The sequence below is a fragment of the Crocodylus porosus genome, unplaced genomic scaffold (assembly GCF_001723895.1).
Source record: "Crocodylus porosus isolate Cpor-Errol unplaced genomic scaffold, CroPor_comp1, whole genome shotgun sequence".
NCBI lineage: Eukaryota > Metazoa > Chordata > Crocodylia > Crocodylidae > Crocodylus > Crocodylus porosus.
In genome coordinates this window covers 29,925,343-29,951,486 of record NW_017728951.1, presented here as the reverse complement: position 1 = coordinate 29,951,486, position 26,144 = coordinate 29,925,343, and the positions used below count along the sequence as shown (strand labels likewise).

Below are 26,144 nucleotides of genomic sequence, written 5' to 3'. Positions count from 1 at the left end.
TCAAACCTTAATTCCTTCTATGCCTAATGATTACATTATGAAGAGTTCAAGTGACAATCTGGTATCCTCATTAAGAGGATCCGCCTAGTGGGAACCATCTCTGCATTGGAAACCATTACAACACTGGCTCGTTACCTATTAAAGACCCCTCATAGGTATACAAGAAGAATGCAGCACCTTTGCACTTTTAAGTTTTATTTTGTCTTCATGTAGTTAGCTATCTAGATTTCCATTACTTGAGGTACCAAGAGGCCTCAAATCAAAATATAGGAGATAGCAGATATTTGCAATCCTGTATTACTTTAGTAAAAAAAGGACCCTCAAAGTTAGAAATTAGTATATTTAAGTATGTAGTCTTTTTTTTCTTTCACAAAAATACAAATTATTGATCACAAGAGCAAAATTTAACCGGGGAAAATTTTGCTTTAAAAAGCAAGTGCTACGTACTATAGGATACATATTAACTACAGCAACTTTTATTGAAGTAATATATTATTCACATTATTGTCACTTATATTTATGTTTAGGGAAATCATTCATGTCCAGCCAAATAGGATGCCATTTTTAAGTGCACAATCAAGCTACTATGAGGGGAACTGTTCAATTTCACTTTCAGAATCAAGTCTGCAAGCAATTCTAGCAGAAATCTCTATTGTGAAAGGGACTAGCTGCTTTTTCTGATATGTAAAATACTTTATGAGTATTAAGACACCATGGTATACAAAAGAGGGCATTAATATGAGCATAATTTTTAAGAGAAAGGATGTTAGTAAATGCTCTTACAGTATCACTAGACTAATGCAAGCAACCCTGTTTCTGACGTGTTCGCGAAAGCAGAAGTGCCAAAACAAAATATGTCCAATCCATATATTTGGGATCTCCAGCTTCCAAAGAGTTTCTAAATGTACATAAATACATAGTTATATAACTATAGATTAACATAATCCATATGAATAAACATTTATTTTTATATTAGTACGAATTTCTGATGAATGATAAATTACTGGAATCTTGCTCATAGTCTATTCCTGATTCAGATCACTCTTCTGTTTATTTTATGCTTCCACGGAACTTTTGCATTCAAATTTTATTTGTCTAAAAATTTTGTGTTGCCTACCAAACAAACCGGGCTACTTGCCATAAAATGTAGACACATTTTGCCAACAGATGGAGCCATCGTAATGCTCCATTGTACCATGTTTAAGCATGTTTTGAATATTGGCTAGTTAAAAACTGTGAACCCAAAAGGCAGCACACTAACCACACAGTATACTTTGCTAATACATATTTATGAGACATACAAGTATAAAGTTCCAACTTCTGCTGAATTTCTCCCTAACTTTTAAACATAGGTATTGCCATACCAGGCCAGAACTGTGATCTATCTAATCTAGTGTCCTGTTGCTGGCAGTTGTCAAAACCAGATATTTCACAGGAAGTTGCAAAAAACTCGTAACAGAGAATTATGCCCAAAAAGTTAAATTTCTTCTCAACTTAAGCAGTCATTAACAGGCTTATATTCTAAAACAAGAGGTTTTAAGAGCTTTCAAGTCTATCCAGTCTAATGCGACTGCAGATGTTATATAAATATCTATTAGTTTAAATCCTATTAAGCTCCTGACTTCTGTGGTATCTGGTGGCAAGGGGTTTCACAGGTTAAAGAACGGTTACTGACCTATGCAAGATATGGAAGTCAACCCAGATGTGTTGTCCATAAGTGTAATCTATTCTTGGTGTAAATATGCCCCATAAGATCAAGACTTGAGACTTTTAGCCAGGCAGTTAACCCCAAGCAAACAGTGAACACCCTCACAGTCCAGTATCAAAGATATTAAAGAATAATACAGAACCAATTGTTACTACTCAGTTCCTTTTCCACTGCAAGATCCAAATTTACAATAGGAATTTCAAACCAGAGGGGAAGGAGGGAAGATTATGAAATATACATATGGATAGCTCATCTCAAAGGATTCTAGTCACTGTAAATGTCAATAACTTTTTTTTCTTCTATGAGCATTTGTTTATATGTATATTCCACAGTTTATGATACCCAAGCAGTTATCTAAATGAGGGGGCGAGTGAAATTTTGTCTAAATACTTATTGGCAGACTGCTGTGCCAAAAGAAGAGTCCACTTGGATGTTTCCACCAGCATATAGCATCTAGTGAAGGTGGGAGTCTGACAGGTAATAAGAATGGGAATATTTTCTTGGGGAAGAAGCTGAGGCTGGATGTGCATTGGTGTCAAGTAAGGGTGCTCAACCCTTGGCCCACAGGCCTGATCTGGGGCCCCCAGCACTTTATTATCTTGCCCACGGGGCTCCCCACAGATCCATGGGAAGACTCTTGGACACAGGCACACAGGGCAGCATGAGGCCCAATCCCAGTACATCGGGCCAAGCAGAGGTGGCACAGGACCCCAGAGAACCAAACCCAGCACAAACGAGTGGGAGGGGATAGTGAGGGCCCCAGAGCTGGGTCCAGGAGCACAGGGCCCCAAGGCCCAATCCTGGCACATAGGGTTAGGAGGAGACAGCAAACAGCCCACTGGCTGGGCCTGTGCCATTCATTTGGACCACAGGGCCAAAACCGCAAGTACTACTGGTGTAAGGAGTTCTAATATTGTCTGTTCTAATAAAATGTGAGTTGGCCAACTCCTAATAATCTCATACATCCCCAAATCAATTTAACCTTTTGGTAGAAGCAGGGCAATCTTTCATCCTCTCAGCAAAAAATTTTAAAAAATGATTCTACAAGTGGTTAATGAAGAGAACATGATGCCAGAGATTCAAACTGGAGAACCACCAAACCACACAGCTTCTTTACTTCTAATTCTGAAAAACATCCACAAACCATGTTGTCCATAAAACAGTTGTCTTGACACACAAGATCATAGGAAAGTAGGGCTGGAAGGGACCTCATTAGGTCATCTAGTCCAGCCCCCTGCTCAAGGCAGGATCTTCTCTGACTAATCCATCCCAGCCACGTGTCTGTCCAACCTACTCCTGGAAATTTCCTGGGATGGAGATTCCAAAACTCCTCTAGGCAACTTGTTCCAATACCTAACCACCACCATGATTTCCCCTGTTGCAGTTTGAGGCCATCGCTCCAAGTCCTGTCCCCTTCAGCCACAGAGAAAAGATTATCTCCATCCTCTTTATAACTGCCGTTTAAGTATTTGAAGAATGTAATCAAATGGTCCTCTACAGTAATTACTAATTCTTATACTATGTAATTATATTAATGTATTTTTGTACTAAAAATGTCTATACATTGAGAATCAATAAATAAATCTTTGTTTTCCACTGCCCTCTCTGGCCATCCCTAGCTGCACAGGTTACCTATTATTCCTGATTTTCTTTTGTATGTGGCTATCACTGCTTAAACCTTCATAAACACCTCTGCTACACTGGAAAGTTCAAAAGAAAAGGTCAATACTATACTGATAATAGTTCTGACCTACCAGAAATCATAGATGCATCTTGTCACTGGATGTATGGCAACATGAAAATAAGCATCCTGAAGGCCAAGAGCCATGGACCAGTCTTATAAATCCAGTGAATGCATCACAGAAGCTGAAGTGACCATTCTAAATTTTATATAATGAATGAAGGTGTCTGGTATCAAGAAATAGTTGAAGTTAAAAAAAATCTCTTTTCCTGTGTTTCAGAGGAATATTTTCTATAGCTGTGTGAGAGAAATGCAAGTCCACTCCAGGAAGGAGCAGCTTCTTTTGAGATAGGTCCCTAAAATGGACACGGAAAGTGGCTGGAACTGAATTGTGCAACCACTTATAGAACTTCTCTCATCCATCTGTTCAGCATTACAGACTTCAATGAATTCCCAACATGGACGTGTGCAAAACATGTAATGGCTTAAGAAGAGCTTCTTGGGCATCCTCAGCAGGATCTGGAGTGATTTGAGTCACATTCTTTCACAGTTCCTGGAAGCTCTCACAGTTGCCACCTTTCCTGGAAACAAGGAGGCAATGACCACTTATGCGTGAATATGCTTCCCCATGGATTATACATCGTCTTCAAATGGTTCCTCAAGACACCAAATCTCAGGAGTAAGTATTTAAGGTGTAGTAGTCTGCTTCTGGGTCATTGTCTCCATGAAATGGTGCATGAGAAGTGTTTCCAACAAGGGCCCCAGGGACTACATTATAAAGGATAAAGGAATTATAAAGGATAGGGTGACAAATGGTACTAAGGCATACTTAGAACCTAACACCTCCTATGCCATCTTGAACAGTGAAAAATCTTCAAATACCTCCCTAATTTGAATTCAGATGATGCATCTCTCAAGAGAGCATCACCCCTTTGTGAGGAGTCTGAAGGTGGATAAGGATTACATCTCCACTAGAAGTAGAGGTGTTGAGTTGTAATGCTGACATGGCAGTTCATGCCAGAGAGGTGGCTACTAAAACAAGCATTATGAATGGATGAGAGATGAAGGCCAAGAATAAGGGCAATGTAAGCCTCTTACAAACATTCTGTCAATCAGCCTTTTCTCCTCTTTCTATTCCCACTTTCTCTCCACTGAGAGAGAATAACAACTGATATAATGCAATTTTATAGTGAGAATAAATTGAAGCAGTCCCTCAGGATAAACTGCAGTGTTCTACAACACAGCTAACATTTGAATTCCTTCTTAAAAGGTTTTATTTCAAAGTACGGAGTCCTGTGCTATACAGGCACAAGTGCCTAATTAGCCATTTGCCCTCAGGTAAGCTAGACCTGCACAAGGATTAGAGACTAGTGTGTCATGGAAAGAAATAAGAGATCTCATGTCTGTACTGCAAGGAAGAAGACTCATTAATAAGTTGGGCTGTAATGCCCCACCCACTAAGTAGTCACCCATAGATACCCGCCCATCTCTCTCCCTATGTGGTGCCCAGAGGGTTTATTGCTACCCTTACTGCAACCATCCAAAAATACTGGCTGACAGAATGAAGCTGTCTTCATTTTGTGCATTTAATTTCATTTAATTTAATTTGCTGACTCCATGACAAGAACAAGATTTTATTTCTTATTATTTCTGCAAAAACAATACAGCTGATGCATGGAACTGAACTCTATTCCTTCTTGTGCATCAGCAACAGATTTGTAAGTTACAATCATGTATACCTGTGCAAACCCATGCTAGGCAGTAAGGGAAGGAAAAACTACACAGGCAGGTTTTGGAAATGCATACTCTGAAGATAGTGGGGATAGCACAGGTGTGACTGAGAGATTAATTAGGCCTGCTGAACTTTTATTATTGACAACTTGAGAAGGAAAGAATTCAGAGAACTGGCTGCCGAAGTCCAGGCTGAGTTTCCAGAACTAGCAATTGAGGAGAACATTTCTAAAAATGATTTTACATGTAAAACCTGAATACAAAAGTTATTGAAACACATAAATGTGGAAAGTAAAAATCACTTCTTATGAACCTTCAATTTAAAACTCTGAAAGGTTCTGTTACTTTGACCCTATGCATAGCTCATCGTTCCTTGCCTGCTGACAGCAGCTGAAATTGTCAGTCATGCTTTTGTAGTTGATCCTAGTGTAAAACTCTTATCAGTCTAACAGAAGCTCTCTCAATTTTTGACATTTGCTTAGCAACCCACCAGAATATAAGATCCCACATTCCAGGATAAATATGTTTGCAATTCACTATGTATTTATTTTCAAACATGTAGGTATTAAGAAAGTCTGCTGAAATTTACTGAAGTGGCAGTTTTAATGATCGTACCTCCTGATGATTTGATACATAACTCACCTATCTTAAAAAATAAAGATGCTATTAAATCCTACCATTACTAGATAGGTCATTACTGTATGACACATTTCTATACTAAATATCAGTCCTAAATCTAATACATTGAGTACAATTGTGCATGATTCAGATTAAATGTGTTCACTCATGTGTTTGGGTCTCTGGGAACTGGTAAGGTATGAAAGTTAAGGAAAAGTAGATTTAAACTTTTTAAAAAATTAACTATTCTTGATTTTACATCAGAGCAATACATACCAAAACTGAATAGATGTGCAAACATCTATAAACAGGGGAAAAATCTACAAGATCATGAGCCGTTAAAACCTGTAGAAGAAAAAAAAAAGGTCTCGTAACTCATTACATTATGAACAAAACTTACCCTAAAGCGGATATAAATGTGTCTTATTATTAGGAACAGTCCTCATTTTAAAGTCAACTGGCCATACAGGAAGGCTACTCATCAGAGGGCGCGTCTACACAAGACACTATGTTGCTGTAGCATGTAGACATGTCCAGAGACTTTGCTTCTACGAATATTGCCTCTGTAGGCCCACAGTGGGGATATACTACCTCTAATTCATAAACTCATGGGTATATTCTGAAAGCAGTGAACACTGGCAAAACATAAGCATCACCTTATTGATTCATATATTTGGAGCAAAGCTTTGAAAAAGAGAGTGTTATTACAACAACTCTCATTTTGTAACTGTTAGTTCTGAAACTATTAAAATGTTTTGAAAAATGAGAGGAGGCTAGAACTAGAAAAGCTACTATGCCCTGATAACTTCAGTTAGAGGTGAGTAATTTTTCTTATTATTTTGGGAACTGCCCCTTTGTTAGATAAGAAATGTGAGCAGAGAATTTAAATGATACCATTGTTTTCTACAAGGAGGCGTATATAGTATAGTAGAGTAATGAAACATGTGCATGGCCCTTCAGTTTGAAATGTGATATTCTGAGATTAAGATTTGACAGTAAGTTCATTAGATGCTGGCATATGGAGGTGCCTTGTAGTTCTCATAAGTAGTTTAGTTATACAGCTCATGAATAAGGAGTGCATGGTAGATGAAACGGTGTCAGATAAGTTAAGATTAAAAGAATGCTGGCTGCCACAGAATCAGAATATACTCATGTGCTAGAAAATTCAGATAAGTATCTGAGTATAATTCTGATTCAACTCCTGAAGAGTTACAAATTATATTCACAATAATGTCCATAGAATTGATGCAGCAAGATTAATATCTTAAAGGCTAGGGACAGAAGTAAACAAGTTACACGTAAATTGCTTTAAGTCATCAGAAACTAACTTAAACCACCTGGCTGAATGTAGTATCAGACTTATTTGGGTCAAAACGGTTTATGAAACTTCTGTCCCAGAACCCCTTCTTGGTTCATGTTAAATCACACCCCCAGCATGCTTTCCAGCCCTGGGCTGGGATGTGCTGTCTGCTCCAGCAGAGAACGGGTTTGGGGACGGGGGGAGGTAGGGAGGGACTGCCGCCCCCTTTCTCCCCTCTCCAGGCAAACTCTGGCTGGGGTCTAGGACCAAGGAGGGGGGGAGGGTTAAACTTTCCCCCTATTACAAAGCTGCCCTGCCCTGCTAAAAACTTACTGCTTGCTGTGACTGTGGTCTACAAATCCCAGAGGCACCTGGAAGCAGGAAGAGGAACTGATGAGCAACCTGTAGAGTCCTGCAGCTGTCATTTTGGACTACAAATTCCAGAGACCTCAGGGGCAGTGAAAATAGGAAGTGAAAACAGCCCATGCTGGCTACATGCTCTGTGTGCCCCCTGCCCCCGCAGCTTTTGGCCTGAGCCACTGCAGGCATGTGGCTGCACTTTCTTAATCAAAAGTAAATGTCTGTCCAGTTGTTTCTCAGTTTAATCTCTGCAGGCTAGAGTAACCTGCAAAGACTGAATTGATTTAACCTTGGGCTTTTTGACTGCCTATATTTGGCCTTTAAAACCCTACTTTGGCAAGTTATTCCTTGAGGATGCCCCCCTGCTCCTACACATAGCCTACTGATGTCAGAATTCCAAGCAGAATTTATTGCAGGCCCAAAGGCTTGTCTAGGAGAATTGAGAAATATTCAATTATAGCTGCAGATTTCACTTTAACTATGGTAAAACTGACTTAACACTAAATTACCTCTTCTTCATGTTCATCATCTTCCTCAAAGGTTCGCTTGGATGGAATTTCACACTTGGATTCTGGAACTCTAACATTCATTATGTGCATATTCCTCCCATAGCCGACATTATTCTGTTTCTGAAGAGCAGTATTAAAGGTTTTCTGCTGTTGTGCCTGTTTCAGCAAGTTATTTAACAGCAAAAGATAGGTAATGCAAAATTCATCAGTAATACTAAGAGTGAACCTATACTATGATTTAAAGGAAGATCATAGCATCATATTTAGTTGGCATATTATTATTTTACCAAGCAAATATCCTGTGACTCTAAGATGTATATAACATGTAAATACTGAAGATTATGTCTTCAGTCAACCTGAAATTACAAATGACTTTAAAAGCGTACTTCACTATATTTTCCTCTAAACTTTAAAATATCATTTTAAAGGCAGGAATGATCATAAATTATTCTGAGACTATGTCACTAATCAGACACAGCATATAAAGAATCAATATTTGAGTATATTTCAGTTGTAAGGCAGAAGTCAACTATTTGTTAGTTATATCCAATAAAACATCATTTTTGCTTAGCTTAACTGAGTAGAATCATATATGGAAGTCTAGAACATATTTTATTACTTTATTATTTTTGGCAGCTCAATACAATCTTGTAATCAAACTTCATCCATAACACCATATTTCAATTACAATAAAGAATTTTGCTTTTCAAAGTCAAAAGAAGAAAACTAAGGAGCTTAATATACAGATGAGAAAGACAGTTTGAAAAAACAAGACCAAGCTTTTCCTATCTCCAAACTGAATTTTAACTATAATTTTAACAATAACTATGCTGTTCATAGCTTACCCACTACCACCACTTTGCTGCAGTGCAGATCACTCTGAGTTGGGACAGCCAACTCTTCCACTAGTCTTCCCCCCCAGCACCATGCCTTCTCAAGAGTATGCCAGCAATCTTCAGTCTTCTCCCAGCATTAGTGGTACTTTAAAGAGCCAAGGTAGCCAACTTCCCTCCCCAACTTCAAAAGTATTTTAGGTGTTATGCATCTTCACAGGGTAGCCGAAATGTCTAGCACCAGGACAAGGGGTCTGAAGTCCCAGTAATTCTTTTCTTTGAGTTCCACTCTGAGTCTTATTGCTTAGAAATTACATTGACACTGTGTTTGCCTTAGTACAACTATTTATCAGAAGAAGAAAAAAATATTTATCAGGAGAAGCAGGTATGCTTATGCTTACCTGCTTCATTGCAGTTTCTCCAATTTTGTCAGAATGCTTTCGAATGCTCTCCAAAAAGTCCTTAAGATCAGACATGGAAATTTCTTTAATTTCCTCACGCAGTTTTGGGAGGTTATCTATCATTATCTGGCAAAAACGATATTGACTAACTCTAGGAAGGTATATATTTTCTAGCTGTTCCATTGTTTTTAAGGCAGAATAATACCTGTAAAAAGTTTAAAAATAAATTTTGAACATATTTTATTAATTTTTTGCATGTATACTTTATTATTTTTGCTCACATAAGCCATCAAGTTCCCTCTATATCATCTATATGCAAATCTGTGGCACTATAGGTAACATTTCACAAGTATCTATATGATTTATGAGCCAAAGCTACATTTTTGAGAGGGACTTAAATATCTGAAAGTAGGACTTAGTTGCTTTCGAAAAATTAACCTCATAAAAAAAACTTACCACCTAAATAACAGAATCTAGAATTGGCAGCAAAACTTGAAATAACGCAAAAGACACAAAGACTTAAAAGCACCACAAACTACTTAAAATCTTGGTCCTACAGGACTTTATATACAGGAAACATAAGTGTAAGAAAGCCTGCCATACATGGCACGAATAATAAGTTGTTCTTTAAACAATAACACTGCCAACCATTCAGCTAGGAAGCCTTTTAAAATATTTTTTTAAATATATATTTGTTTTGGCCCAAATTCTGACTTCTGTAATGCAAGAATAAGGAGCAGCGAGGCCTTGTAGGATTCGTCTTGTCTAGAAATATTAATCAAGCTTTAGCTCAGAAAACATGTGCTATCTGAACCCAACCTCTATCCAATCAAAAATGCTGAGTAACATCTTTAGCTCAACTTTAGATTGTAGATTTGGCTCCTTTTTCTCTGTATATGTCCCATGCAAACAATAAAAAATGATTAATTGATTAGACAAGGAAACCTTGTCTTTGAATACACAAAGTTATTTCAAATGTACTTTTTTTTCCAATTACAGTTGTTTCAGATGTTATTTTCTAAACAATAATAGGTTAAGCACCCTCAAACAAAAACATGACTTAAGTTGATTTTATCACTTTCATAAGCAAACAAATCTGCACTGCTAATATTTCTACCATGAGTTATGGCTTTGTTTATAAAAATCCCTTAAATCAAGACATTTTTAACATAAAAGATAAGAAAAAACCTTGCCCAAGAACACAACTGCTTTCAGGAGACAGCAAACAAAAAGGTTTGTTTTCCCTTTTTTTAATTACGCAGATAAGCTTATCAGAGCACCATTACTTCATCTGCAGTTTTTTTACTGCTGTCTCTAAGATCAAAATTAGCATAATCTATTTAAAATCCATTCTGGAGACCCTTATTTATAATATATATGGAACTCAGGATCTTGCCCTTTTAACATCTATTCTGATCAAGCACTGAATTCCTTTTTATTTAAAGGTCACCCTGCAGGTCAGCACTCAATCTGCAAAGTTCTGCATATTATTTGCATTTTTGTCTAGGAACTAGTATGTGCAATCTGACACTGGAAACTTTATCATGAACATTTGCCAACAATGTAAATACTTTTCAACAAATAAAATGACATGCATGAACTTAAGACTACTATTTAAATAAGCTATTTACATAAGTTAAGGAACACTTTCCAAATATTCTTATGTAAGGTTTATGAAGTAATTTGTAATTACTCTAAGTAACTCTTCTGAAGGCAGGTTTACTAAGTTTTGACACTATAATAACCTAAAAATGTAAATGTGATAAGACAGCAGAACGATGATAAATTCTCTCATCAAGACCATAAATGTACCACCTTCATTTATTTGATCTCCACGAGAAAAAAATAAGGGAAAAGAACTACTGCTTGACATCAGAATTTATTAGCCTACTCCAATATCAAACAGACTCTTTACACATAGTCCAAACCGCAGACAGAGCAGAGGGACTAATCTGAAAAAACCCTGAAGCTATACCATATACATTTTTATAAGAAATTCAAAAAACATGAGTCTCTATTCTTAGCAAATTGTTTCTGTAAATAAAGCAGTAAACTACATTAAAATGACATAGAGGATATCATGAAAGATATTTGTCACTGACAGTCAACTTTAAACCACTGACAACAAACATGCAGCAAAAACTCAAACTAGTTAAAATCAAGTTAAAATTACAAAACAGGAAAATATGGCAGATTGAGCAAGAAGATAGAATCCAAAGTCACTAGTGAAGCAGAAGTGCTTTTTTTTCTATATATTGCTTCATAATAATCTGTCACAGAGCCCTATGACCTAATATTTAAGACAGAGTTAACTGCTACCATCTCCTAAAGGCTATTGCTGGGAATCCAAGAGACGGGATATAAAAAAAAAATCTTGGCTACGATACTGCCACTGCGCAGTATCATAAAAAAAAATCTTAAAATTCCAATACAAAATCCCAACAGTCTAGAGAATAGGAATCAACAAACTATAAAGAAGGAAAAAATAATAATTTTCTCTGACATTTTGTGCTCCTAGTCAGGGAGGTGTGCTGTATAGTCTCATAAGAAGAATCAATGGAAAGAAATATTCTTTGCTATTTGTACCCTGCCAAACTCAAATAATTAAAGCAATCAAATTAAATTCCTTCACATAACAGAAAATTCAGTTTCCTGGATCTCTTGGAAATCAAAAAAGACCTAAAGCAATGGTCACCAACCAAGTGATTGGGATCAACTGGTGGATCCCGGAGCCTCTTGCAGTCGATCAGCAGGTCAGTTGGTGGGGGAAGGGAAGGGGCAGGGGTCAGATTGAGGCCCCTGCAGTGAAAGACAGAATGCAGAAGCATCCTGGTGAGTGGGGTCCCAGCCGGGTGGGTGGTGGGAGGATCAAGCCCGGGCGGCTCGCCCAGGGGTGGGGGTGCCCACACTGCTGTGTGCACAGCTGGGTGGTGGGGCAGGATGGAGCCGTGGGGAGGGGGGGCAGGCAGCCCGGGAGGGTATGGGGGGGGCGCATGCCCCCAGAATTGCGTGGAGCGAGGTGGGCTGCAGTTGCCAGCTGTGGCCAGACTGTTCCTGGCAGAGGCGGGGGTTGTGCTGTGATCAGGTCAGGCAGTGGCGGCGCTGGGAGTGGGACTATAGCCACCCAAAAATTTGCTGTAGCACCTCAACCCACTCCCGGCACTGCCATCACTCAGCCCGACCACAACACAGTCCCAGCCTCTTCCAGGAACAGCTTGGCACCACCTCCCAGCCCCTTTCCTCCGCCCCATGAAGGTATGGGGGCCCATGTGCCCCAGATCTGAGCATGGAGGGCAGGCTGCAGCTGTGGGCTGAGACTGGGAGGTAACACTGGGCTGTTCCCAGCAGAGGCTAGGGCCGCGCTGCGGTTAGGCCAGGTGACGGAAGCACTAGGAGAGGGCTGGAGGGCCTACAGCAAATTTTTGCATGGCTGCAGCCCCCCATAGCCCTACTCCCAGTGCCACCACCACCACCGCCCAGCCCAACCATAGCATAGCCCCAGCCTCCGCCAGGAACAGCCCAGCCCCAGACGGCAACTGAGTCCACCCCACCGCATGCAATTCCAGGCACCCACCCATGCCCTCCCAGACTGTGTGTCTCCCCGACCACTGGACAAGCCATTTGTGGCTCTGTCCCATCCCACCCTGTCCCAGCTGTACAGGGCCTGCCCCTGATCCAGCCCTGCCCCCTCCCTCCCAAGGCCCCAGTGGTGAGAGAGGGAGTAGGGCCTCAATCTGTCCTGCCCCCTCATGGCCCTTTACCCTCTCTCTGCCCTTCTCCCACAGACTTACCTGCTGGAGGGGCATACCCCCAAATAATTTTTTCTTCCTCTGCCTCAGTCTGCCCCCTGCTTCCCTCCCCACAGACTTACCTGTTGGGGGGGGGGGTTCCTTTTAAATTCCAAAAGTAATCTCCGACTTAAAAAGGTTGGAGACCACTGACCTAAAGAAACCCAGCACATTGTCACTGAAAAGACAAGTCAGTTGAAGGGAACAGAATGATCATTGGTATAGCTTTACTTTTTTCTTATTTAAAATTGTAAAGGGAAATATTATCAAAGAAGGCATAGACAGGGCTCCAGATAACTGCTGCATTAAATTATGCTGAAAATTTACAATGATACAATCCCTTTATGAGTAAAGAATTACAAGATAATTATTTCCCTTCTCTAATTAAAAACTTATTGTGCAAAGTACCAGTATGACTTTTACTTTACCAATCAATGTTTGTATTTCAACACAGAATTTAAATATGTCACACACAAGCGGGCCAAGCACTGGGATCCCATGCTTCTCTTATGTTTTCTCACATGCCAGCTTCCCAACTACACACTGGCTACAAGTGACTTAGGTTACCCCTCATCAAACATGATTCCTCACCTCCCATTGAGTAGAGAAGCATTACAACAGGTTGGAAAGTGTCCTTGGCATCCTCAAGATGCAGTGTTGGTGTCTCTGGCAGGACATGACAGTACAGCTCCACAGATGTTAGTTAACAGTATATTCTTCACATGGTACAGTCTTGCCATGCAGTATGATATACATTTGTCTAAAAAGGCAGATAGGCCAGAGGAGGTAGACAAAGATAAAAAAGAAGGCTGCAGAGCCAGAAGACACCCTGACCCTGAAGGAAGAACAGGACATGCCTGCCCCACCAGCCCAACAGTGTTACAAGTCTTCCCAGTGGAAAGAAAACCAGGAAACAATGGGAAACCAATCTCCAAGTGAGGTGATGGCAAATATACCTAAGTGCACTTAAAAAAACTATTCAGTTAGCAGTTCTTCTAACCCTATCCCAAACAGAGAGCAAATGAGGCTCACCTCAAAAAAACAAGGCCCTCTTTGCCTGTGACAGGCAACACCTCCTGCCATGTCCCAGAGTTCTAAAATGAAAAAAGAAAGCCTGCCACATCTCAGCCAGGTACTCCCAGGCTGGGCTTGGTCCCTCTGTCCCCTCCAGCCAACAGTCCAGGTGATGTTATAAAGGTCAAGCTAGCATGATCTGTACCCTCACTGCCCATCACATTGGTGATCCTGTGGCTCCCCGCAACAGCCTTTGCCACCTGAATCCCTACAACATCCAGATGGAGAAGCCTCAGGCTCACCAGTCATTCTGGGTAGGGATGGCCCTAGCTATACCCTGGAAAATGGGTATGATAGAACCATCACAGAGTTGGAGTGGTTCTGGCTCATTGCAGGCCATGGAAAAGCCTGTTAGGAGGGGTGAGAGCTGGCCCTATTAGGCGCAGAACAAGGGTGTCTCCAGTACACTCATCCCCAAGGGACTGGCACTGCTTGCCTGCAGTAGAAACACTGGACACCTGTATACTGGCCTGTATTCAGAGTGGACTTAGACAGGACACATGTGGCTGACAGTAGAGAAACAGCTCTGGATGCCACTAGCTGCTGCACACAGACACTGGCTATGCAAACAGATGTCTGGAGCATCCCCAGCACTCTGAGGCTGCTACACATTCTACAAAGCATCTTCAGCATGATGTCATGAAGGGTGGTGCAGTCTGGCCAACTCCTCTAGGATTGCCAGAATGAGCTATAAGGTGCCATCACTCTGGCCAGCAAGGACCAAGAAATCCTAACAGAAGTTCTGGGGTGAAAAAAAACAGGTGAAAAAAACCCGTGCAAAAAAAAGAGGAGAGGCGCACATGGGGGCAGCATGTGCCACTCAGAACTGGAGGATGGCTGCCTGGAGCCACACTCCGGCTACCAGCCAGGCTCCACATAGCAGGATCGCCAGTGCTGCAGCCATGGGAGGTCCCCAGGTAAGGCTGCTGGGGTCAGCCCAATGCTGGCCCCAGCCTCCCCTACCCCACCCGGGGTAACCTGCCACATGCCAGAGGGTGCATGGCACAAGCGTTCCCCAGGGACAACTAGCAGGAACACAAGGTGCCAGTTTAGAAGTATGGGCTACTATGTATGGCCCAGGCACAGTGTAGTTAGCTAAGATAAAGGGAACACAATTACACTTTTAAAGGCTTTCTTCTCTCTGAGAAATGGCTGGAACAGAGTCAATGAAATTTATATCAGTGATGAATATTTATTGTGTCCTTTAAATCTGCAAACAAACATTTTCTTAACAAAGCTCTACATCAGGGATGCAAATAAAACAGTTATAACAAATGGAAGTAGGTAATTTGGAAACCAGTGAAGTAAAGGGGTGGTGCTTTGTCTAAAAAGCTTTTAGATTTTAAGATACATACACATTTGATATCCTTACTTATCACTGGCTTAGAAGCACTTATATCTATTACACTGCCAAAGTACCCAAATTGTCACATTCAAAACAAATTAGACTTTAGTCCCCAGTTAACCTGAAACATGCTGTTGTAACTGTTGACAGCAATAAGAAAGGACATTAGTAATGATAGCAGCGCATAAAAAGTTTTTAATATTATCTTGGAATATACCCATCTCTGTTTTTTATCTTGGGTTTTTTTTTGTTCGTCTTGTTTTGTGATGACAGTACTTTTTTTTCTTTCCTTCTCTTTGTTAACACTTTCAGAAAGCTTGAGTCAAATTTTGAAATAGTATCTGACAGAGAACCAACTTAAAACCATACCTAGTACTACTACTCCCTTTCTTTCCTTGGGATACAAAAATCTAACAATTTAAATAAGCAGTATGTTTCTAAGAGTGGGCAAAGCAATGCATTTCCCACAAAATAAATAGCAAGCACTAATTAAAAGTAGGCTCTTACACAAAATGAATTACACACTCAAGATGTTCCAAAATGAATTACATACTCAAGATGTTTCATTTAAAAATGAAAAGTTTGATACCCCAAAAATGCCAATAAAAAGAGCTGTAAGACCCAAGTACAGCTGTAAATTTTTTAAAAATTAAGATCAAGAATTAGCATGAAACCAAGCAAAATACAACTATAAAGTAGGAAGGACCATACTTTTTAAAAGTGTGATAAGACCCTTACCCTGCACATATCCTTTATAGCTACCATCTTGACAGCAGCTTTAGTGAAGTGAGCGAATCCCTGTAGTTAACCACAGAGCTTTAAAATCTGTATATTTAATATAGTTCCTTTAAAAGTGCAATGAAAACAACACACAAGTGTAGCTGCAATAGGGATTTCTATTTTATGCATAGTTCTCTGTAGGACTTCCACATTTTCCAGCTGTTAAATATATTCTTCACAGGCCCTGAACTTCTGAAGCAGTGCAAGAGCAAAACAAAGTACACATGGCCAATTCACATCCTATTTTCAGTCCACTTTGATACTTCTTACCTGTTATTTAACCATAATCTAGATCCTTTCCCTTAAAAAGATACAGCTCTCAAACTTATTTGTATTCTCTGGTGAATGGCTTTTCCTTACAACTTAGTCCTCATGTTTATTCCACCTTTATTCTTTGGCCATGCCAAGTATAATTATTTTTGTGGCAGGAGTTCAACTTTTTTAATCCTCCCCTCTTGTGAAAAATTTATCTTGAGAAACTAGCAGTTTATCAATTTTGAGAACTTCTCAAAGTACCTTCTTTTCCAAAAAAACTGAATGGGCACATCTACATGTGCCCTTACGGTGTCGTTGTTACTGTGCCATCATTTAGTACTTCCTTTATAATCATATGCCTTTAAGAAGTAGTAAATGATGGCACAGTAACAGCCGTTACTGCACTGTGTTGACAGTGCACAGTTATTTTTAACCATGTCATCATAGCGATGCGCTATAGCAAGGGAGCATGTCACTACAGAGTCGTAGCTGCAGCATCACCGTTTTTGCCCACCAATGCTACGTCACTATAGTGCGCTGCTACGGCGATGTAGCATCTCATGTAGACGTGGCCCATCACTATATTTTCTTTGGAATTTAAAATTAATAATAAATATGAGTACACTTGGATTGTTCTTGAACTATCTAAAATACTCAAAGCCATATCTGCCTTGTGGTTTGCTGACCTGTGTTCTGTAATATTGCAGCATGGAATTTGCTGTATAATTCACTGTTTTTCATTGAATTGTGCTCCTGCAGTTCTGGTTCCATTTTTAAAACAGCATTTTATATTTTTGCAAAGATAATCTTGAGCCTAGTGTGAACTGATACAGCAGTGTTCATCTGAACTGGCAGAGGGCCTAAAACAATATGCTGGGATTTTTTTACCGTTCTACTCACCCCAAATAGGGCTCTGTGGACTCCACAATTTGGATATTTTTTCAATATCCAATGAAACTCAGTACTTTTGCTAAGTAACCCTCAATGCTGCTACAATCACGATTCTTAATACATTTTTCCCTCTCCTCTTGACAAGACTTGCTTGTATCTGACTCTTGCTCTCCAGCTTTCCTCACCATAAGTTAATTAAAGTACATGCTTCCTTGAATTGCTTCATACAGCCAAGCGGCAGGAGATCAGAGACAGGGGGTAGAATCCAGCCTGCATCTGAGGAGCTAGGGGACCATAATCATAGGCCAGTGAGCAAGGCTGTCTAGAAAAAAGACACAAAAGCTGAGACCTGCTCACCTAGAAATATTAACCAGTAAAGCCAGCTACTTTCCCTCCTGCTTTGTGATTTAATGGAAATAAAGTTTGAGCTGAGCTATCTTAAGAACACTGTGGGGGGTGGAGAAAGGAGATGAGCTACCTCAAATGCAAAATGAACAAACCTATCCTCAAAATCATTATTAAAGATAAACATTAAATTTGACAGATTAATTAGTATATTGCAAATGTGAGTGCCAGTGCCAGATGCCAGTGCTGTGTGCCTTTGTGGTACAGTGGAATGAATGGAAATTAAAATAAAACTGATGCTTTCTCAGAATTTAGGGGTTGTAGCTGACAAACTTGTCCTTGTGTTGCAGGTATATACCACATTCTTACAGCAACTTTTAGCTAAGAATTCAGATCCTTGTTGAACAAACTAATCTCAACATGTGCGTTATTTGAAAGTTTGAAGAGTTCAGGCCAGGTTCTCAGTGGGAGTTAAGGTGCCTAAATGCCTCTAGGGATCTGGTCCTGAATGACTTTCATGCTATCACACAAAACATCTATGGCAGCCAGAAAAAGAAACCAGATCAACCAATGCAATACCGTAACACACAAGATAATGTCTCCCTTCTCCATATTTATTACAATAACTTCAATAAGACCCAACAACCATCTTAGTAATTTACTTACTCAAATATATTTTTATTGCAACTCTATATGGGCACAGCCCAACAAGTGCACGTGCTCAGGGGTGCACATTTCCCATGGGACAAATAGCAGCAGCACATATTTGTGCCATTGTTGTTTGTCCCAGGGCACGCCCCATCATGCACCCTCCAGGATGTGGCAAAATGACCCAGGTGGGGTAGGGGAAGGTGGGGCCAGGGGGCCTCCCAGGGTCCATGCAAGGCAGCAGTCATGCCAAGTTGGCCATCAAAGCCTGACCAGCAGTCAGAGCATGACTCTAGCCAGCCAGGCTGTTTCTCGTGGTGCACACTACTGCCATATGCGCTGCACCTTTTTTCTTTAGAGGAGGTTTTTTTTGACACTAGGATCTCATTGTCAAAAAAACCTGCCATGGTGCAAAATAGCAGTGCAGTGAACAGATGCATGTGTGCCATGTGAGGTTTGCAGTGCCTCAAACTGTACATGTACTCGTTGGGACGCATCCTATGTGCTCTTATATCTTTTTCTCCAACAAACCCTATACGAGTTGTTCATCCATAACATTTTCTGAAGCAAAGTCAGCAAACTTATCTACAGATGTAGAAAGGCATCCAGAAGCTACAGGTTATAAAAAGCATATAAGACTATATCACCTTATTTAATTTGAAAAAAAAAATTAGAATGCTCATTCTTGCAAAGATTTTTTTTTTTGCAACTACTTAGTTCGTCTAATAAAAGATATCACCTCTGCCCAAAGGGTTTTGTCTGCCTTTCTAAATTTATAAATACACAGTGGGTGACAGAATACTGGGGAAACCAACACCCCTCTTTTTTTTGCCCCTTCACCCAAGATCTAACCCCTCCATAAACTACTCTAATCAATCTTGTCTGTTTAGAGCAGGCTCCTCATTTATTTTCCTTCACAATTATAATTCTTGTCAACTTGCATTACACATGGCTCAGGAGACAGTTACATGGGATACACAGCCTTTCACCTCTAGGTCATCAGTTCATTTCCAGCTTGAGTTGGTAGTAACCAAAAGTTGTCATCAATAGATGCCTTTTTTGACTGCACAGCAAAACTTCAATCTGATAATGTAAAGCAACACAACTTCCAGACCCAAACTTTCCAATAATTTAAAAGGTAACCAACATAGGGGAAAGAAAAAAGGTTCTGCTTCTTTATAATATAGGGAGAACTCCTGAAAAGATTCTGTCCCAGAAAACAAAAACTGCCATACTGCTTTTCTGTTTTATTTTCTTCATTAGACATTCTAGTCTCATTTATCCTGTAAAATTCTTTGACAAGTGGAGCACTAGTAAAATGATATTCCAAAAGACTGAAATCTGAGCAATTGAGGGGAAAAGATTTTTTACTAAGACTATTCACAGTTTTACATTCGTTAACATTTAACATCAATACCCAATGAAGATTTACGGGAAATGCTGTATTTGTCAAAGAATCAACACCACCCTCATCTTTTCAATCAAGATGATAATGCATGACAATGCATATCTTTAACACTTCTAAGCGCTCCCAGCCAAAGCCCAGGAAAACCAGTCTTAAGATTTTTTATATTTATATAGTTAAAAAAAAAAAAAAAAAAGCAAACTGCTGGAAAGTCAGTTTCTCAGACCTTCCTTATGTACCATACTGGTATTCTGGAAGCTCCTGCAATAATACAACTGTATTTAGGAGAAAGTGGCTAGGGTACAACTATTGTTCTCTAGCAAGCCACAAGCAAGTTAACACTAGAATCAACTGCAACTTCCACGTGGTCCCTGTCCTCTATGTGCCTCCACAGGAAAACTAAAACCACAACCAAGGATGTAACTACAGCATATGTAATGTGAGAGGTCCTTGCCCCACAGAAGAGAGAAGCCAAAGAACAGCCTGGAACCGAGTTTGAATTCTCTGGTGTTCTATGTTATTTTAATGCAGATGTGAGTCTACTATGACTGGTGGAGAGGCATCCTCTTAAATCCTCCTCCAGGGATGATGTCTACAGGCTGACTCCTCTGTAATACAATTCTTGATTTGCAACATGTAACGTTTCCTCTCCTGTCATGACAGTCAACATCCTGCTTTTATGAAATCTTGTTAATACATGCTCAAGAGATCCTAGGTAGAGGGCCATGCCCCGCACTACACAGAAAGGCAAAATCAAACTGATGAAGTCTGGAGTTTTTTATACCTCTAGTTTCCATTCACAGAGTTAAAGAAAATATTTACATATTACAATAATACCTCAGATACAATAAAAGATGAATAGCATATATTGATCCCCTATATGACAGAAGGAGGATAAACAGAAAAGTCAATGTTTTTTTCCTCCTTAGATCATATATTGTTTTAAATGCATCAAGAGAGCTTAACTGGGTACTGAACTCTGAAAAGGCCATTATTTTGCCATTTCTATTGAACTCCCCTAGGACCTTATTGTTTCTTGCTTCTTAAATTGTTGTAGAGTAATAAAAAATTAAATACATTCTACATCCAACAATCATTGCCATCCCAATTCATAAGTACGTAAGGTTACTTTCTTGTGGCAATCATTAAATTCCAAAGATTGCTTTAATTTTCATGCAGCATCTATTCATTTTCAATGGCATACTTAAAAAAAGACAAGTATCAATGAAAAGACAATATTAAGTACTAGATTACACTATTTGGGATATCTCCTAACTGTTCAAACTTTTATGATTATTGACATAAAAGTAAAAACAAGTAAATGCACGTACTTCTTTAAAAATATGTTTCTGTTACACAAAGAAAATTAACTCACCTTTTTACTTTCATCTGTTCTTTAAGTTTGCTGTACATTTCCAGTACTGTATGAAATAAACATATTAACTTACATGGATTTTATTGTATGTTAAATAATGAATACAAAGAAAAATATGCAATTGAAAATGAAAAGTATATACTTATGTTCATTTATATTGAAAAAGACTTGCTAAATTCAAATATTATTTTCTCAGTATTATATTACAATTTGAAAACAGCTATAAGTAGCAAAAAATAAACAGTTCCAGAAGGCTGGTTAGGAAAAAAACAACATTTTGTTAAAAGTATTTAAGTAGTAAAGAAATTTAGACTAGTAGGCACAAATCTCTCTCATTACATATGCATTACCTTTTGTTTAAACTTCTATTTACAATTATCTCAAACACTCCATAAGAAGCTTTGAGACTTTCAGTCTATTGTCAGTCTCTGAAACATTCCTGTTAAAAGGCAATAGTACCATCTACTGTAACAATCACAACTCACAACAGGAAAATTACCCACTAGGAAGAAAAAGGTTCAAATCTATCTGTCAGTGTCATAGAGAGGCACCAATCCTTACAGATGTACACTATGAAATGCTATGTGCTCTAACCTATATAACATGTGTGCTCTAACCTATACAGAAAAATACATCTACTTATTATAGTGGCTACCTAGGTATAATAGCTTAAAATTATGGTATTCAGAGATAAAAGACACCACTGTAAGTAATGTTCTCCTTTTAACAACAGAAAAATAATTAGTAAACAACAACTTCAGTGATTTAAAAGTAGGTATGTAATTTAAAATATCAAGTTACAGATTGCTTATATTTTTATACTGTCTTCTCATTATTTGCTTGCAAACAACGCTGTATAATTATCCTATTACAATTATTATGAAATAAACATCCCAACAAGATATTCAAATTTGTACATCCTTTAAGGATCCTAGTGATCATACATCACAGAATGTTACAAAATATGAATTAATCCTTTTTCCCCTGCTTTGCCTACACTAACTTACCCCTTTTTCTGTTACTATTGTATTTAAGCACATGTCACTATTCCATACATTTACAACTTACCTGGAAGACATAACTGCAGTTTTTCCACTACTGTAGTAATATTCTGCTGCTGAACCCTGCATCGGATGATTTCCTCAGTCTGGGCTATCACCTTAGATATATATTTTTTAAAATCACGATTAAATTATGCAACAAAATTTAACTTGCTACAAATATTAATTATGTCTATAGGAAGCACCATTTTCTCACCTCTTTCCCAGCATCTTGAAGCCTTCGGTTGGTATCAGTAACTTGAACCTTAAAAATAATTTCACCTTTGTTAGACAAATATGCATATACTGCCCTGATGTAACTGCTCACCCTTGTAATCAGATCATGCTTCATGAGAAACTTAGAACAAAGACATGCAAATTCAAATTAACTCTACAGCTTGAACTTGAACTTTTGATCGCAAAGGGCTTTTGTTAACTTCAATTACTTATGACAGTTCTTTCTAACAGATTCTGTGGCAAACTTCTCAAATTTACTTAGGATTTTTGAACTTTACTTGTTTCTGTAGGTCTGTCAAACAATTCAAATCACTGACCCAATTGACCACTGGTCCCTTTTTGATAACCTCAATGAGCTCTATGTGCCATTCATTGTCTGTAAGAAATGGCGATTGCATTTTATGGTAATTAAACATTCATACTTTACTGAATGCAAACACTGGGTGGTTGATTAACATCAAACGTGGAAATCTCCAAACCACAGCAACATTTTAATGCTGCAGGTGCAGGCAAAGCTCGACCTCAGATTTTCCCACATATTAAGTGACTCATTAGGTCATCATAATAAGGAAGCACATTCTAGTTTATTAAAAATCTCATTAATTTCTGAACAAAGATGCTCAATGACCTCATTGACGCTGTATTTGGTCTCTTGTTATCTGAATATCCTTTATATAATGCTCTTCTAATCATAACCTCTGGTGAACTATGCTCATTCTGTCTGGTGTGCATATTTTGCTCTCAAAAGTGTAAAGAGAGCTAAAAGGGACGGGTCTCACAATTCACCATTCTGCACTCTGACTTTTGAGTAAATCTTAGTTCTCATTTCTAATGAGATACCACCACCATTCTCATTTGGAGAGCAGATAATTTTTTTATAAAACACAACTGCAGTCCCTTAAAAATATTCAAGATTTAGTTTTAATTTTTTATTTTGAATTTAAAATGTCTTGATGCATATGATACAAAAAAAGGACTCAATATAAAAAATATTGCTCTTGCCACAATTTTACCATGTTTTAGTTTCCTGATTCTGACGATGACTTTTAAAATGCAAACTAGTTTTTGGCAACATTTTTTAAAATATATTAATGAATAAATCAGATAATTAAACCTAAGAAGTCAATTTGGCAAATGGATTACAGCAGCAGACAACCTGAACACCTATACAAAGTAATTTTTTTTTTAATTTAGCTTTGAGCATCAGGATATTTAAGTTACTCATGCAAGTTTTATCCTCTAAAAAAGGAAGACAAGTTATTTCTTTTAATAATCAATAACAAGGATACACAGAACTCTACTTTCTTACCTTTAATTTTTCTGCATCAGCCCTTACTTTAAGTAGTTCTGTAATAGCATCCACAAATCCTTGATGGTGAAAATTGCACATCTTTTCAATCTCCCTATCATGATTACGTATACAGGCATCCAGTTTTTCCATAAACCTTTGGTGTGCATTTGGCTGGTCATCATAAACAGACCTGTTAAATATAAATGACAAGAAAAAAAATATTTTTTCCTCAAAAATATATTATGTGCAGTGATCTTTACTGAACCATTTAGATTTTCAAAATTTAAATTCAAATATATCACAATGACATCATGTGTGAAACCTTCCAATGAAATTATCCACATCACGGGAAATTTATCATCAAAGGAAAAACGAAGACCAAAACTGAGGACTGAACCCAGCCCTTGTTAGCATTAATCCAGGTGCTTAACCATTTACAACATGGTTGACCTGAGCCCCACTGGTTTGTTACTTATGCCCTAATGCTCAAAAATAGGTACAAAAGAATCAGTTTCTCTGACTACCTCAAATAGCATGGATCCCTTTTCCTTCAAATTCCACTGTTTCTTAAATAGTAAGAAGTGTAAAGATGTAAATTTACTTTTTTTTTTTTTTAGTATTCCTAAGAGCAGAGTTGTCCAGTTAAATAAATTTTGCATGCCTCTAGCCAAACAGTTAAGAAAATGCCCTACAGCAGTCAGCCATCTAGTGGCATACAGTTAACAGTGACCGAATTGAATTTATGAGAATTAATGTTGTATCAAAGGAATTATAAATCTGCAAGAAACACTAAGACCAAAATCTGAACAGATGCCTGAAGCTGCCACCAATATCTGTATTTACACATATTAAGGTGGTCTGATTTTCAAGGGTCAAGGCCTCTGTCCCTGAACCTCTTAATATATAACTATTGACATACAATCACGGATGTGGAACAGAGATTTAAGAAAAAGTAAAGCTAAGAATGTAGTTTGTTAGGTCTATTTTTTGTTTAAATAAATTCAAATTAATCTGATATCTGGAGTCTTTTTCCCCCTAGGTCTTGAAGGAGTGGGTTGGTTTGGTGGTTTGTGCCATTAACTGTTTATTGATTTATGTCATGTAGCCAACATGTTTTAAGGCAGATTGGGGAAGAACTGAGAGCAGAACATGTTGGACTGGCTCAGGAATAAGTGGTCACATAAAAGAATGCACAGGCACAAAGGTGCACAAGGGAGACAGTACGTGGCTCAGCTTTAAGCTTTAGCAGAGAGAAAAAAAAGAGGAATCATGAGCAGCTGAACAAGGAGCAAAAGCACAGGGTTCTTATTTATCTCATCAGACAGGAAAGAAAAAACAGTGAAGAGATCTGAAAAGTGATTTGACATGGTCAGAATGGCAGACAAAAGACGATTTTCAAGTAGCATTTCAATACTGACAAAAGGAGTTCAGGCAGCCAGCCTAAAACTTCAAAATCAGGAAACTAATTTCTAAAATCATGAAATTGGCTTTACATTTATGAGATTTAGAAATGCTATTTCAAGCTTCCTTTCAGTTTCTGAGTCTTAACTTGCCTTGCAGAGAAAAGCTTGCAGTTATGAGGGTAAATTAGAGATACTTATGCAATCACCTGACAAGTTCTTTAAGAAAAACACCAAAATGCTGCAATGTGGACATAGGTTTTAGTAGTGGAGTGCTAGAGAGAGTAAGAAAATGTGAAAGAATGAGAGCACAAGAGATCACACATTCAGATTTTGAGAATTTTATTCATAAGATAAAAACTAGCATCCATTTTACTGATAGCTACAGGGGGAAAAAATCTGTCATCACAGAGGTGATGAGAGGAACATTTGACACATTACCTTCCCAGCAATCCTGCTTCCATTTTGCCCGCAATGTTTACGTTCTTTTCTCAACTTAGTAAGAAAAATAAAAACAAACTAATGGAAAACAGTAATACTGTACTGCATACAAATGTGAAAAAATTCCTTACCTGTTAATTTTACTTTCCTTCCTATTCCATAATCAATTATGCCATTCTGTTCTATAAAATAATTTTCAACATAGAAACTACCCAGGGAAAGTCCTCCTATATGATATAACATGATTTTAGTAACTTATTTTATTTATAATTATTTGACTTTTAAAAAGAATCAAATGGTATTTTGCATGACTGAAATCCACCCCGTTCAAGAATTCCCATGCTGCTTAATTCCTTAACACATTGCTTACAGCAGGGGTGGGCAAAATGCGGCCCGAGGGCCAGATGCGGCCCACCAGGCCATTCTATCCAGCCCGTGGGGCCCCTAAAAAATTTAGAAAATTAATATTAATCTGCCTTAGGCTGCCTGTCATGTGGCCCTCGATGGCTTGACAAAACTTAGTAAGCAGCCCTCTGCCCAAAATAATTGCCTGCCCCTGGCTTACAGGGTACAAAGCACCTTGAATGAGCACCTTGCATTGCTGTGGATTTCATTCATGCAAAATGTCCTTTCCAATTCTTACTGTCTGCCTTTCTTTTTTTTTTTTTTTTTAACAGTTTATGTCCAA

At 38.5% G+C, this 26,144-nt stretch overlaps 1 protein-coding gene across 2 annotated transcripts in view; it reads right to left on the bottom strand.

The window, feature by feature from the left end:
• EXOC6 (exocyst complex component 6) overlaps nucleotides 1-26,144 on the bottom strand; it is a 167,803-nt gene that overhangs the window by 118,127 nt on the left and 23,532 nt on the right. Inside the window, exons 2-8 of one of the 2 annotated variants that reach the window (XM_019555845.1) lie at nucleotides 23,634-23,805; nucleotides 22,305-22,352; nucleotides 22,116-22,206; nucleotides 21,048-21,093; nucleotides 9,142-9,346; nucleotides 7,908-8,063; nucleotides 6,015-6,083 (exon numbers count right to left, since the gene is read on the bottom strand). In XM_019555845.1, coding sequence (XP_019411390.1) covers nucleotides 6,015-6,083; nucleotides 7,908-8,063; nucleotides 9,142-9,346; nucleotides 21,048-21,093; nucleotides 22,116-22,206; nucleotides 22,305-22,352; nucleotides 23,634-23,765 — 747 coding nt within the window. In that variant the 5' untranslated portion in view covers nucleotides 23,766-23,805. Of the gene's footprint in view, nucleotides 1-6,014; nucleotides 6,084-7,907; nucleotides 8,064-9,141; nucleotides 9,347-21,047; nucleotides 21,094-22,115; nucleotides 22,207-22,304; nucleotides 22,353-23,633; nucleotides 23,806-26,144 lie in introns of those variants that run through there. The other variant, XM_019555844.1, reaches the window with a different exon arrangement.